The sequence below is a fragment of the Anarrhichthys ocellatus genome, unplaced genomic scaffold (assembly GCF_004355925.1).
Source record: "Anarrhichthys ocellatus isolate YVR2014 unplaced genomic scaffold, GSC_Weel_1.0 scaffold7, whole genome shotgun sequence".
Classification (NCBI taxonomy): Eukaryota; Metazoa; Chordata; class Actinopteri; order Perciformes; family Anarhichadidae; genus Anarrhichthys; species Anarrhichthys ocellatus.
In genome coordinates, this window is record NW_022280037.1 from 3,708,396 (window position 1) to 3,724,101 (window position 15,706).

The 15,706-nt window shown below is 46.7% G+C and overlaps 1 protein-coding gene across 3 annotated transcripts in view; it reads left to right on the top strand.

Annotated features, from left to right (window-relative positions):
• kif26ab (kinesin family member 26Ab) overlaps nt 1-15,706 on the top strand; it is a 66,434-nt gene that overhangs the window by 38,793 nt on the left and 11,935 nt on the right. For 2 of the 3 annotated variants that reach the window (XM_031847036.1, XM_031847037.1), the window contains exons 5-6: nt 11,563-11,746; nt 14,656-14,868. In XM_031847036.1, coding sequence (XP_031702896.1) covers nt 11,563-11,746; nt 14,656-14,868 — 397 coding nt within the window. Of the gene's footprint in view, nt 1-8,188; nt 9,093-11,562; nt 11,747-14,655; nt 14,869-15,706 lie in introns of those variants that run through there. The other variant, XM_031847038.1, reaches the window with a different exon arrangement.

The window sequence follows — 15,706 nt, forward strand, 5'->3', positions numbered from 1 at the left end:
GGAAAGCACTGCCATCCACTCCTGACAGATTCCTTTCATGAGGAGAGAAACGAGAGGATGTGAAGCACAGACCCCTGTCCCGTAGGCTTGTCACCTAACATAGGGCTGCCTTTGTCTCTCAGTATGTCGGTGAGGATGATCAGAAAGGCTAGGTTGTGTGCGACTAGTTGAACGTGGGCAGGAGAAGTCACGCCCTCAGCATTAATCTATTTCCTGCTTTGTTTGCCTTCCCACGTCGGGCATTCCCCGACTGGATAACAGCTCTGATAGTTGCCCACAGGGCTCCATGATCAGCACATTAGTGTTTGGTTATCCTGCTCGACTCTGCTCGATTCTCTAACCCCCATCCCGCTAATGGATATTACGCATCAGGCCTGTGGGGGCAGAGGGATGCCATCTAAACCGCTTTAGTGTCCCTCAGTGAAAGGTGTCATGCAAATGGAGTCTATTTTCTTTGCCATTACAATTGAGTCACATGTGCATTGTGGTTGAGACACAGTGTGAGAGTGCTGTGGAATAAGAAAGAGGGAATTGAAAAAGCTGGTGGTAGGGAATACGCGTTGAGGAATTTTATGACCCATTGTGTGCAGATGCAGAATAGAGCCTGTGGTCTCTGCTCCCATGAGCAGGGAAACAAAGATGGCTCCTGGTGGGGCTTCTCAAGCATCACTGCTCCTCAGTGCTCAGCGTCACCATGGCCTTCTATTCAACATGAATAACTAATAGCTGCCTCATCACTAGTTGTAGGTTGATTTCCCCAAACAGCATGCTTAATATTTTCAGACACGCATATAAACTTCCTGTTTGTCAATGGGAAGGGCCCAGCTTTTAAGGACGGAGATCATATTGCCGCTGAGGATAAGGCCATTGTCAGGACAGGTGGTTTAGCGTTTACCTCATCAGCTACAATTGCTGAAACCTTTCAGCATCATCACACCACCTTCTTTCTTTCTTTTTAACTCCTTCAAGAGGTAGCTCGGCTGCTGGGGCTTTGCAAGCCAAATGACAATTGTGGGGAATTAAAAAGGAGTTATAGCACTAATGAAACACACTGTGTACTGTTGAGTTTATTATCTGTATAAAAGTAACCTTTGACTTAACTGTTGACTGGTGCAATAAATACATAATGATCCATTTTAAGACACCGGGGGAGCATAATAGTGCTTCTAGTGCACATTCCCCATAATATTTGAACCACAATGCGCTTCTGACTTGAGAATTAGTAAAGATTAAGAGTTATTATGTAGGATATTATGCCCTCGACCTTTTCTTTTCTGACACGTGCGAAGCCATACTGTATCGAACTTAAAGTAGCAAGGATGATTGATCTCCTGTGTTTCTGCTCCTGCCTTCCCCGTGCACAACGTCTTAAATGGAGAGGATTATAGCCTGTAATCGGTTCACGACCCAGCACGAGAGAGCCAGCTGCAGTGTGCTAGAAATCCCATTATCCCCATACGCTGTGTGGCCCAGTGAGTGTGCTGTGTGTTATGTCTGTGGTTGACTTTATGAGTGTGTGATACAGGATAAACTGCTTAACTTGAATAATGCGGTTGTAGTCACTAACGTCTTAGCTGCTGTTCTCAGGGACACATTTCCTCATGCAGTTAGATTAGTATTTCCCTTTTCTATATGCATCTGTGATGTGTTTATTGATCCAAATAATTGTGTCTTCCTTCTATCTTACGACATGTCACTTCATCGTCTATTCCCAGAGCTGCTATCGTGGTCATCTCTGTGACCGCGCAGCTCATTTCACCTGACTTGGACGCCCTCTAGTTTTTGTTAGGTTTGCCCATTGACTTGAATATAGATGAAAGATTAAGAAACACGTGTTAGAACTCCCCTCCCCCTGCGTTCTGTCTCTCCCAACGGCCCACTGATTAATCACTCCCAAATGTTCTCAGCAGCCTGCGGGCCTGTTTGTTGTGATAGCCTCTGTGTGGAGAAGTGCAAATAAATAATCGCTAGGTGTCTTACCGAGGCAGAAAGTGATTAATGAAGAAGAGGAGGGGAGCTGGCTTTCTTTCTCTCTGTCTGTCTCTCCCACACTCATCATTCTCCTAAATTATTCTCAATTTGGATATGGTGTTGTGTATTAATCTAAGAGGACATTATATTTGATCAGGGGGGCATTTCATGTTACTAATAGTCCTCATTTGTCTCTTGTATACCAAATATCCATCTCCACTGTGTGCTGTGCAGGACAGTAGACGGGGAACGTCACTCAGTCAGCGATGACTCTTCTCTGCAGTGCCGAACAGCCTTCCTGAGGTTTTCAAGGCAAGACGTGGGAGGGATGGTGGGTGAATCGGAGTTCAACATTTGTATTGAGAGTGTGAACTTATTCCAGTTATTGCAGCCTGCCGAGAGACGCATAGCAGAATACCTGGAAGCGGTGTCTGAGGAACAGAGCGAAAATGAACTGGAAGAGATGAAAGCAGCTGTTAATCTTCGTCAGCAGTGCCAGGGGTGGGGAGGCTGCAGTCTGCAGAGCAGGGAAGAACATGTCTTCATTATCATCTGTCACCCATCAGCTGAAAAGTGAATTTTCTTCCAAGACTTTTATTTTTTGCTGCCTTAACCAATTTTGACGTAATTACTGTGCTCTTTCCCCGCTCGCATCTGAGGCTGCAGTTTTCTGGAAGCCTCTTGCAAACAAGTTGGGGTCAATTGCTAGAGATTTTCCTTCGAGGACCTCGTGACTCTCACTGCAGGTATCTCTAATTCTTTCCTCTAGGGGCCTTAAATTGGCCCCTTTATCTCATTGACTGACAAATGGGTCCTGCAGAGCTAATGCCATGTGCTTTGTTCACCTCTCCACGGCCTAATGTTCGAGCTAGTTAAGGTCATATTAGCAAGATGCAATCCTGAATTCCAGAAAGAACAATAAAATGAACTGCAAATAGAATTATAGCTCCCGACATTTACTCTTAAACTTCCAACCTTTGCTTGTCTTAAGCCCCCCTTAAGCCCCTAACTTGGCAAGAAAGCTTTGTAGCCTTTTCTGTGTGGGGATTGGTGGGTGCGTGACTGTGTAGGGTGTCTGGAAACACAGCGCTTTACAGGCAAAGCATTTAACAGAAAAAACACAGGATGTCGGTGTTACCACAAGAAGGGTTTGACACACACTCCTGCAGAGCGCCACTGCACCAGCAATATTCCCTCCTCCATCCTTGAGGGGTTTAACCTTGGCACGGACACAGAGCACCGTGTTTGCACAGTCCTTTGGAAATCTGTTGGCATGAGCTTCCTGTTCTTGATCTGATGTCCAAGGGCACAGATGATAAGACTTCTTTACATAGTTCCTTTGATATTTCAACACTAATTCAGTGCAAAATGATTGACGAAGATTCTTTTACCTCCGTGTTGATACGAGCCAGTGCCACTGTTGCTTACTCAGCTACACTGTCGGACCAAACCAGGCTTTCTTGAATATTGATGAGTTTTTTTCACTTTTTGGCGCCAACTGTTCCATTTAGTCTTGGCCGACTGGGGATTCCCATCTTTGGGAATAAAGCAATTCCAAGCTGGCTGTGGCATAGCCCCAACGATCATTTTTCCTGTTTCCTTTTCAGGCAGAAAATGATTTACCTCCTCATGGACAGAGCCTCACTGGCGCAGAGCCAGGCCCACTGATCGAAGAGAGGACTTGGCTGCACACCCTTCTGTGCTGCTCCCTCTCTCCCTGCCTCTTTCTTTCTGTCTCTCTTCCTCCTTCCTCTTCCTGGCTGTCCTTCCCCTATTCCATCTCAGCGATCTCTAATTTGTTATTTTTTCCTCGCCTCCGCACCGCTTTCTTCTCACTTGCACTCCCTTTCTTTCTTCCCCTGTTTTTCCAAATGATCCCCCGTTATTCAAGTAATTCTCCGGAGCACGCCCTAATCCCTCGTTTTCCACCTCAGTCCACAGACCGTTTCAAAAAGAGTTCTGAGGAGACCGTGACAGAACAGGTTTACAAATCCCAGGTAGAATTTAGGATTTTATTTACGCAAAGCTGCGTGTTTCTCTCTTGCTCTGACAGAAGTGCTCTTTGAATCTGCATTGGAACATGAGGATGACATGTCAGTTGCACGAGGCAACATCTAATTTTTGTGGGGAATATTTTCTTTTCTATGACAACACCTTGTACTCACAGATGTTACATGAATGCATTTGGCCTTACCTAATTGGCCGGGGATTGGTTCAGTGAAGACGTGCGTGCAGCCTTGGGCTGTCAGCAGTCTGCACACAAATGATGCCCCATTTGGTATTCTGTGTCCAAGGCCAGACACTGTGCAGGGACAAAGGCTTGTTGAACACCTTGTTGGAACAAAGAGATTTTCTAAAAGGCCTTGGTCCAATGTGTTCGCATGCATGGTGCCAATATTCAGGTATTGCTCAGCTAACTGGACATCACATTCATAGCTGTTTGGCTTAGCGGGGATCAGTTTATCTATTTCTGAGGATTTATAGGAAGAGTATAAATCTTAGCCTGGAGGTGTTTGGCCACTTCTTGCAAACTGTTGTTGTGTAAACAGACACAGGCGAGAGGCGCTCTGCCTTCAGACCGCTATTAAAATAGGCAGGAAACGGGCTGGCAGTCAGTTGAAAGCTTCAGAGCTTTGGATTGATAAGATTCAACTGACAGCCAGATAAGCCTGTTGATTCTCTCTTCCATTTTGATTTATCTTGAGCTGCTGGAAGGTGAGAGAAAACACATTTTTCAAACTGACTGGAAAGATCTGGGTTTTGGTTGATTATAATCTGAATGATAAGACAACAACACTGCATAGACGGGGAATGTCTGTTTCTGTATCTCCAGGTGCAGGAGCTTTTTTTATTTTTTTTATTTTGCAGCTTCTGTGAAGTAAAATTGCACATTTTTGCAACAATTAACATTTGTTGAACCACATTCCTAGATCAATTACTACATTCAGGATGTTTCAGCCTCAGGCTAGGATTTTTTAGGCTTTATCATTTAGGATAAAGGAGACAAAGTGAGAAAAATTAATGTTTATAGCACGTTGATTGTAGGGGGACTTTAGACAGGAGACAGGCTCATTACCAGACCAAACCCCAGCGCCACACAGGAGGCTCGGATCAGCCTTGTCATACATTCAACAGCCTAATGCGGTCCCAGGTAACCACAATCCGCATACGTATCTCTTGGTTATTTTCAGAGCCCACCCTATGTGACCCCCTGTGCTTTTAGTGTTGAGGGTAGTGCATATATTTATCCATGAATGGCCATACATCTGGTGGATGCTGACACTCACAGCAAACTGTCTTTACTGATGCATTTAGACACAGCTACAATGACTCTAAGAAAAAGTGCTTTATGGTGAGGAAGCATTCGTCTCACAATGATCGCCATCCTGACCTCGCTAGTAGATATTGTCTTGGGTGGGCCTTCTCGCTGCCAGTGCTGGCTGGCAGAGTATGACATCATCTCCCCTTGTCTGTGCGCCACATGAATCTGTGTGTGTTCACATGCTGATGTCATAGGCGCGTAATCACCACTGAAGCTAAGCTGTGGCTTGGTCAGGCTGCGGGTGAACCTGGGACCGCAGCCAGAGAGGCCAGCGCAGAGATGCTAATCCAAACCAAATTTAGCGAATCATGCGGAAATGTGTTTCTGCACTGTGGAGGCTGCTCTTAATTTAACTGAACCAAGTCTGGATTTCTTTTAACGGCTCAGGTGGTAGATTTATGTTATCCCCCCTACACACCTTTGGGGCACAGAGCTGTTTGATCGTGTCAAGGGCAGCCCATCAATAAGACAGTGTGTACTGATTTTAGCTCTGGGGAGGTTTCCTATTGATTATTATTATTATTATATGACTCAAAAACATAGCGCCTCACCTGATAGACCAACACACATCCAGCCCAATCAATCATGACCATCTGCTGATATGGCATTTTGGACTTGGCAGTGTCTCCAGCACTCAACAACATGGCTTCAAGCAGCATCCGGTCTAAAAATCTCACAAATGCCTCTACTACCGAGTCCGTGATCCATTCTGAATGTCTCCAGCAGCGTGCCAGCATGACTCATTGTGCTGTAGTCATTAGCATTGCATGGTGTTGAGGCTGGCTGGAGCCCAGTATTCCCACCTCCATTCATGAAGAGCTATGCCGACCTGCTAATCAGCAGCAGTGTGAAGCAGATTCACTGTGGGAAGGTAGGAGGTAACGCAGTCTGATATCGGACCCACTGATCTGATCCCTGCATGACTGGTCAGAGTAGCCTCATCTTGTCTGCAGAGGGTAAATAAAGGAGAATCACAGAAAGAAAATGTCAAGGATAGTAAATGTGGCAAACATGATAATTAGCCACAGAAAAGGGGCAACCTAAAGAGGTGTACAGCCGGCCTGGAGAACAGAGACAAATGTGCACAAACAAGCAAATGGATGCGCCAGCTAATGATTCTCTGGGGAAGAGGAATTTCTCTTGTTAATTTGACAGAGCTTGAAAACAGGGCTGGAGTGATTATTGACAGCTGGCCAAAGTGAATCTTCTGAAGCAGCGGGCAAACCCTGCCTGTTCTCCGGTCATTGACCTCCTCTCCTCCTCCCTCACTGTCAATCCCTTTATAGGTAAGGATGGAATCGAAATGTCCTTTCTTGAACAAAGGAACCAGGAGACCTTTTATTCCAAATGACACTTGATTTTACATCTGTCTTGCTTTGGCTCATCTATATATATATATATATATATTACAATCATTATCTGTCCCAGAGGTCTGTTCAGAAGGAGACAGTGATGGAGCTGAAAGGCTATCAGGACAACTCCAACTGTGGCTGCTCCATATCATAACGTCCCTTTGATATATAACACTTGAAATCACAATAAGGGCAGCAATGAGCGTGAGAATAATGACTGGTTGCACTGTCAGGGTGACCAATGTCCACATTAGTATTGTCCCGTACTCATCGACTGTCGCTAGTCATGGCTCAAAGGGATCCAGTGTAAAAGTAGCACGTGGCAAAGCTTCAGGAGACGGTTCTTGCTCTTTAAAATAAGCCCACCTCAGGCGAATTAATGTGGACACACTGCAGAAAATCTGAGGTAAGCGTGCTGTGGCAAGGAGGGAGATAAAGGTTATGTGATATATCAAACAGCTTCATTACTACAGTATACTGTACTCTCTAAATAGGTAGGCAGTGGTGGGTTTTATTTTTCTGCTTTTTTCTTTTGCCCCCAAAATGTATAAACCGGCAGAGTTCATACGGGGGGCACTGTGTCAGAGGGCGAGAGGCAGAGAGCGCTGGCTGTGGGTTTGTGTTGAATTTTCTTTCATCTGGCAAGTCTCACACCCACTCTGTCTGCCGATATGTTGTAGTAGGCACTCTGCAGCCAAAGCAGCAGCCTTTCAAACAAGGCTGGCTGGTCGGGGGCTGAGAGGGGTTACTGGTAAATTGGCAGCCGAGGGAATACAGGGTACTCTCGCCCCGGCGCTCGCCCACTCGCATGCTTTCATTCCCCTTTTTACCCTTGACCATTGACTGACTGCACTCTCTCTCACTAGCCAGCATAACTCTGTCTTTCTAAGATGTCATCTGTTCATTGTTTGTCCTCTCCCCCTCTCTCCCTTGCGCTCACTCTTTTTTTTAATCTCTCTCAGCTTTCCAATTGAATCAGAGCATCGCTCATTCAGGCAATCCATCTTTCTGCTCTTAAGTATATCCTTCCTTATCTGTGTGCCACTCCTTGTGATTAATAACACTCTCATTCATCTGGCTAATTCCATCCCTCAACAGAGGCAAAAAAAAAATATACAAATGTGCAAGTGTACACTCACTAGCCGCACAAACACACGTACACACTCGTGCTCATGCATGCATGCGCTGTAGGCATACTAACCAAATCTGTTTGAAGTGTGGGACCCTAAAAGAAGAGAAGGCTCCTGTATGCATTAAGTATTCATGTGACGTGTGGTGGGGGGCATACGTGTGTGTGTTGGGGCTTGTGTGAGACAGAGTGTGTGTGTGTGTGTGCGCGGGTAGAGAGAGAAAGAGAATACTCACAAATTGCGCCGCGAGCAGCCAGCAATCGAGCGCTGACACCTCGTCTGGCAATCGGAGGGAAAAGGGGCTGGGCTGAGGAAAGAAAGCGAGAGAGAGGAGGGCGGCAGGGAGAGAGGAGGGAGTGTGTGTGTGTGTGTGTGTGTGTGTGTGTGAGAGAGAGAGGACGGTGGCAGGGAGAGAGGAGGGAGTGGAGTGTGTGTGTGTGTGAGAGAGAGAGAGAAGCAGGGAGAGAGAGAGAGAGACACGGCAGGACAGCTGCCAGCATTTCTCCGATAGCAGGAGAAGGACCGAGAGGCGGAACAGGAGTAGGAATTCTCCTCATTCTCAGCCACCCAAGGAAATCTTCCAGCTCAGCCAAGCGTGCTTATTCTCTGCCCCTCCTCTTGCCTGTAACCAGCAGAGACTCTGGGAAGGACCTGGGCATCAGGACCTGCAGCCACTCACAGCAGACGCAGCACAGTGGATTTACTAAATGAGAGACAACCATGCAGCCTGTGGGATGAATGCAGAATTGGATGTGAAAGAGGGAGTGGAAAGTTGGAGAGCAAGCTTTTGCTGGGTTTTTGCATCTCTGAACTGACGCTGAACTTTTTCTGGTGGAAGAGGCATGGAAAGAGTTCAAGGTTCTTTAGCGGCGTACGAACAGAGGCTGTGCTCCTCCTCATCCTGACCTTCTCCTTACCTCCTCCTACAAAGCTCTCTGGACTACCTGCACTGCTCACTGTGAACCTCCTGCAGGGTACTCATCCTGTCTGCCGACCTCCGCTCCCCCCCACCTGCCGCTTGTTCCATTTAGTTACTATGACGCCCACGCCTCCTCCTCCTGGTTCTCCCTCAGCCCCCCCAGCTTCTTACAAACCGCTGTGAAATCAAGTGGAACCTCGATGATTGCGATCGGAGCAAAGAGGACCCCTGTGCCCCGACTAGTGAGCAGCCCCGCCTCGTTCTGTTCTCGGCCGGCGTGTCAAATGTGCAAGTAATGGAGAACAGTGACAACACAGATATGGACGGCAAAGTTGAACTCTATCAGTTGTCTGTCTTTTGACTATAGGCATAAACCAGATAATGGATTGGAAAGAGCTGTAAGTACACCATTGCAGCATTTTCTTTTTCTGGTGCATGTTCAAACAAACCTGTGGTTCAGTCTGTAATATGTATAGCACTCAGCAGAGCATATGCAGTGTTTGGATATTGTGTACTAACCGAACACTAACTGATATCTGAGGCACAGTTGCTCCTTTAGACTAACTTGTGTAGGGAAACGGCTTCATTAGCATGGAGATTGGGAGTGAACAGGTGGACAAGCTGTTGTGGGGCGAAGAAATGGGAGCCTGTCCTCACCGCCTATTTTCCATTGACTGATCATGTAGTTGGGCAAGCCAGCGAGAAGGAAGAGAGAAGGAGGGAGGGAGGGACAGAGAGAGAAAGTGACAAGCAATTAATTTCCCTTTGTACTTTTGGTTGTGGTGAAAAAAAAATCCAGCAATATCCTCCTTTTTTTTCTTCTTCTCACCTTCCATTGAAGAACACGTGCGCTGGTCGTCATTGTGCAGCGTGAAATAAACCTCAAGGTTACCAGCTCAGCTTTGGGTTGTGAGCGCTCCTCACTGGTCAAGGCAATTATAAATCAGTACAGGATAGTAGCCTCTTTTTTCCCCCTTCGTGGTGACGCTTGATGCTTGATTTATCTCTTCGCTGCAAGAGAGAAGAGACAGAATGAGGTGAGAGAGACCGAGTGAGAGACAGAGACGGAGAGACGGGGTACATTTATCTTGAATGAATGTGTTTTGGATACCTCTCATAAATGCGCATACACACACACACACACACACACAGTCTCACACAGCCACGTGTACCCTGGTGTAGTTTCCCCTTTCTCTCCATCTCACATTCATCTATTCCATCTCCCTTTTTTTTTTTCCAGTCACACGATCCGTCTTGCATGCTATCACACATAGGCAGCTCCCTGGGGAGAGCCTTCTCCTGTAGCCCTCTTGGATGCAATAATTATTCCATCAGCGGCAGTGTGTTCCCTGATCGTGCTCTTGGGCTGTCGCTGCAGGGGGCGTACAGTAGAGAGGGGAGGGTTGAGGAGACTACGGGGGCCTGTTGTCATTCCGGGACGCAGGAAAAGGTAAGGGAAGGGGGTTTGTGTTTTTGGCAGCAGCCCACCCAGTCCTGTCTGGAGGAGCCCAGAGCAGGACTAATGAGCTCAGACTGGCCCATTAGGAGACTGCTGCTCACCAGGACACACAGGGTTCTGCCCTTTTCTGCTCTTTCACATGCTCTGCTTCTTCTACTTCTCCTAAAATCCCTTGCTCTGCAGATTTGTCATCTTTTAATCTCACACTCCAAATTGTTTTTCATTCCCCGTGCCAGTCATACCTTCACGTTGACAACGGCGTCTTTGTCTTCCCTGCATTGCTCTGAAATTCGACTGCCCGAGTGAAAACCATTTGAGTGCATTTGAATTTCCTTGGAGTATTACTTTCCTCCCTGACCTTGAATTTCCAGCAGAGGAATGGTGTTAGCTGATCCAGGGCGCTGCCATGCCTGGAACCACTCTAAGTCTGGCCTGATTTCCTGCAGGCGGTGCAGAGATATTGATGCTGTCCTTTGAGGTACAGGAGTTTAATCAGAAGTGTGTGCCAGACTCAGTTGGCCCTGTGACTAATACATGTCTCGTTAGCACTGACTTTTGGAGACAAGAGGACAGGATGACAGTGAATTTTAATTAGAGGACTGTCAAAAAGCTGCATTCAGTTACAGAAGAGGGTTCTGTTAGATGCCAGCACAGCAGAACTGCTCAAGGAAAGTAGACGTTGGGTTTACCAACCTGCCTCTCAACTGCTGGTGTTGGCCAGTTTATTGTCTAATTTAAATGATCAACACTCCCAACAGTACATGCTCCAGCTTTGACTTCAATGATGGGTGAACACTCTCTTATAATTGCTCAGCTTTAGTAACAGAGATAGACATGACTGTATCCCAGAGGGCAGTGTGTTAGTAGTCTTCGCCTGTCATGTCTATAACAATTGTTTTGTGTTTGATCAAGATGAAGGCATGAGTATACCATGCCTTCCTGCTATGACAGCCTATGTTTGATCCCTTACAGGCAAAGAGAGTTGCCTGGTAATCATTTATCGTAATGGATTTGCAGTTTCTGTTGCAAAAATCGAGGTATAAGAGCACTCTAGTGCTCTAGTTGAAGTGGAGGGCTGAAGCATTATTTTTCTTGGTAGGGGAGTTTGAGGTGGGAGTTGGAAGAAAGAGCAGTTGGGAATAGTCGGGAGTGGTGGCACTGCGTAGCTCTCCTGCCGACTTTGTTTTCTTTAGGGAAACTAAAAGGAGCTTGTTGACCTTTATGTTACAGTTTCAGTGGGGGATTTCTAAAGGCTTTGCAGCACCCTTACAAAAGCTCTTGGCTGGGTACAAAATATTACATGAGAAAATAATGATTTGCTTATGAACGAACTGTATGGAATGGTGTTTTTTTTTTTTTTTTAAAGTTTAACTTCAACCTCAAGGCGTTTTGTTGTTGTTTTTTTCCAGGGCCGCTCAGAAGCTGAATCTGTCCTCTAAGCGGAAGAAGCACCAGCCCTCACTGCTCCACCCACAGGAGCCCTCCATTTACCCCACCAACTTCAGTGGCATCTTGCAGGTCTCGCCGCCCCCTGCCCCGCCATGCCTGCTCCGAGCCGTGTCCAAAGGGAAAGAGAACCCAGGGATGGGAAAGGTGAGAACAGACCTGTATCAGTGTACTCAAAGCTGAATGCCACACACACACACACACACACACACACACACAAACCCCCATTTGAAGGGGGGAATGCAGGGTGGCGACACACTGGTCCACAGGCAGCGTGCCGTCTGGTCCAGTCCATGCAGATGTAGTCAGATAAGCCTCCTGGAATGTTATGAATTCATGCAGTTTGTGAGACCAGCGTTCCTCCGTCTGAATACAGAAAGACAGCAAAACTATAATCCACAAATCTGCGGTCACGTTGAACAGCAAGATTTCTAATTCCATGTTAGGTACAGTGTGCGCTGATGAAAGTCAGGCTGGCAGCAATAGGACAGTCATTAAACAAAGCTGTATAAACACATCGCTCTTCCTTTGTGGTTTATCGGGTATTGTTTGTCTGAGCTGGCGTCCTGTATTTCTAAAGCAGAAGAAGTCCCCCAACAAGATTAGATCCCACCTGGATAGGAAGTGCTCGCTTCTGTTGCCAGGTATCCAGACGGTTGAGATTTTGCCACATATTGTAAATCTCCCACTGACACAAGGACTTCATAAAAAACATGTTATTAACAAGCCTCCTCAAGCCCAGACCTGAGGTATACTATACATCTGTGCAGCTAAAGGGGCTGGTTTTAAAGGGGAAATCAAGATTTATGACATTGTTCCAAGCCTGTCAGGCCAGATTTTCAGGTTTTCTTATTGTAAAGCAAATGCATCAAAGTGCTTTGATCATTTGTCTCTGTCTCTCCTTTGCTTGTTGAATCACAGTTTCAATAACATTTTCAGCAGCCTACATGTTTTTGATTACGCCTGCATCTGTTTCATATTCAACCTAAGATTTAGGTGAATGTCTTCTTTCCATCAACCGTATGTGGGTCACTTCCACTTTTCCACCAAGACACAGTTGTTTCAGGCATAGACAGTTGAGTGGGTGGAGGAATGCCAAGCCACACTAATGGATTTTGTGGGGGATCAAGGGACAGGGAAACAGGGCCATTAGCACGGAGTCCGAGGTGTGAAAATACTGTAGCCAATCCTCTGTGGCCTCCAGTATCTGATCCCTGCCAACATAAATAAAACTGAGACATTAGCTCGCCTGGTAGCCTCTGTCTTGTAGACAGAGACTCAGCAGTCATGTGTGGAAGCCCAGTTTAAATGTCATAGCAAATGTAATTTACTCAACATATGCACATGTCAATCACGATAACAGCCCCCTGCGGAGTACAAAGGCAGTTTGCACTTGGCCTGCAGAATGCAAGATGAATTCACTCATTGAAAGAAAGGGATTTCCAGTGACATTGTTTCAGAATGCTGGAGCCCGAGTCTGTAGCAATATTTATATTCTAGTCGTGGGAAGAATGGGCCTTTTGTGTAGGCGTGAAGAAGATGGAGAGTCCCAGGCTGAGTGAAATAGTCCTCTGTCAAAAAGGGAAGGGAGAGTTAGCTTTATTCTAAGGTTTTTATTTCAATGCCTGAGAAGCATCATGGGTACTTTTTCAAGAAGCTTTGAAATGGCTCCGGATTGAGTTCCCTATCACATATACGTGTAGGATATAGAAACTGTACAGCTATACTGCTATTATGCCAGGCGTAACACTAAACACTCAGGGGGCTGACAGGGACTCCAAAAGACTGCTATTCATATCCCAAGAGCCGTTTATGTCTCCCGTCAGTCACAGATATATTTCTGCCGTGACTTTGGGGATATAGTAGAGGGGTATTTCTGACCGTCAGATTGTAGAATCACAAAAGAAGGGGATTGTAAAAGGAGGTGTCAAACAGTCTGACATGCACAAGCGAGACCACACCCGCACAGACCACACACACAGTACAGCATGGTAGAGGCAGGAAATGGTGAAATTTAAATTCTATTGTTAGTAAGAGGTGCCACTCTACACAACTGGCAGAATGACCTCACTTCTGTAACCATGGCAATGACGTTAGACACGAGTGGGCTTGTCAGAGCAGTGCCGAACACTTTCAGATACGAGCCGGCATCCTTTTTAGCGTAACATGCGTGCATGATGAGCATGTACTGTGACCTGTGGAATGCGTTTTAGACTGTCAGGTCACTTTATGAATGTCAAGCCCCAGAATGCAACAGGGTAGGTTTTGAGGCTCTTCATGTGGATCTGCCATTTTCCAGGCAACAGAGGGGAGGGAGAGGAGAAGGAGGAAGAGTGAGTAGGTGGAATACGAGGGGGGGCCATATGCTCCCGCACTCCCATGCTGGTGAGCAGCTCCTTGTCCAGAAAAACAATCCCGCTAGAGGGATAATCCCCCAGCGTGGCGCTTCGCACGCATTCATTTCCACCACTTTCTGCTGCGACTTTCAATACGCTCCTTGCTGCCTTTCACTGACACCATTAGGCGATGTGTTGACCCATCGGGTTCCCCAGTCAATGTGAGACTGAGTATTTCCATGGCAACTGTCGATGTCCATCAACTCTGACATGGTGGATGTGATGTTAATGCACAATGCTGAGCCAGGCTCTGTTTGGTTACCTGTAACCATGCCTGCTTATGGACTGGGCAGGAGGGGCCAGTGCCACCAAGCCTGAGGTCGTGCACGATGCCTAGGGGAAGTCCAGGGCCCTCAGTGCACACAGCACTAGGCCCCTGGGTGGTTATAGGGTCCCACGGCACCATGATCTGGCCCTGCCTAAAACCTATATTCCTACTGTACATTTCTCCTCTTTCCTCTGATAGTGCACTGTTAGTAAAATATTTTAAGCTTAGCCTGAGATTTTTCCCTTCTCTGTGCTGAACCCGGAAAATGCATTCTTACTTCTCTCTGCTGAGTCCGTCTGCACATTTTCCCATGTTTTATGCCTTCTCACTTTCTAATCCACACTTTTGTTTCCTTTTTCTTTTTTGCTTATCTGTCTCACTCTGTGGTTTAGGTGAAAGTGATGATGCGTATCTGTCCATCTCTGGAGACTGCAGACTCTTCAGAGTCACAGTCCTTCTTGAAAGTGGACAGCAGGAAAAAGCAGCTGACGCTCTACGACCCAGCATCCAGCCCACACTCCAGTTCAGGACACAGGAGATCTGCCACTGTGGCCGTCCCAAAGATATTCGCCTTCGATGCTGTTTTTACCCAGGATGCCTCACAAGTAAGGGCCGGCAGGGGTTGTGTACTACATGTGTGTTTGTGTGGGTGTGTACGACATCTGTGTTTTTTTTAAGGTGTTGTGTGGGAATTGAGCCTCTCAAGGGCAAATGGATGTCTTCATGCTGGCAGGGTGTGGCCAAGGGCTTAGAGAAAAAATGCCTGTCTTGGGTCAGAGGGCATTCTTACCAGTGTGGGCCTAACAGCTGGGCCTTTTAAGCCCTCTGGGGAATGATTTGAATCCACCACAGTTATATCCAACCTCTCCTTTCATAGAACAGCTATATGTAACCTCAGCCCTCTGCAGCCCACAGCAGGCATACCCACTGAGATCAAAGACAAAGGTCAGATACATGTTTACTATATACTGACTTGGGAGCAGACCGGTTCTGCTCTCTCTCCGCAGCTTAGTCTTACACCATAGTCTTTTAATGGAATGACTGGATCTTTATTTCTACCTAAAAAATCCGAGGTCCAGTATTTTATTCCCCGTGGTGCAGTAAACTCTAAACAGCTAAGAGAGCAGATGAGAGAGTATTGTGTCTCTGTAGCGAAGAGAGCCTTAGATCTTCTATCAAACCACCTAATAGGAGCAAGTATTTTCCTAAGTAAGTTGCTGCTAAAGCCTAAATGTTGCTGTTGCAGAGCTGAGGCCAAGCTGCGAGATTGTGCCGCTGGGACAGCGCTGCTGGTGGCTAACAGTAACAGCAAGCTGTTCTGCTGTTAGAGGCCTTGTTTGCAGTGTGATGTATGGGAAGGGGCCTCTGCTGCAGGGGCCTTGCCCCAGAGGACCCATGCTGAAACAGATTGCAAAAATGAGCCACGCGTTGCAGCACACACAA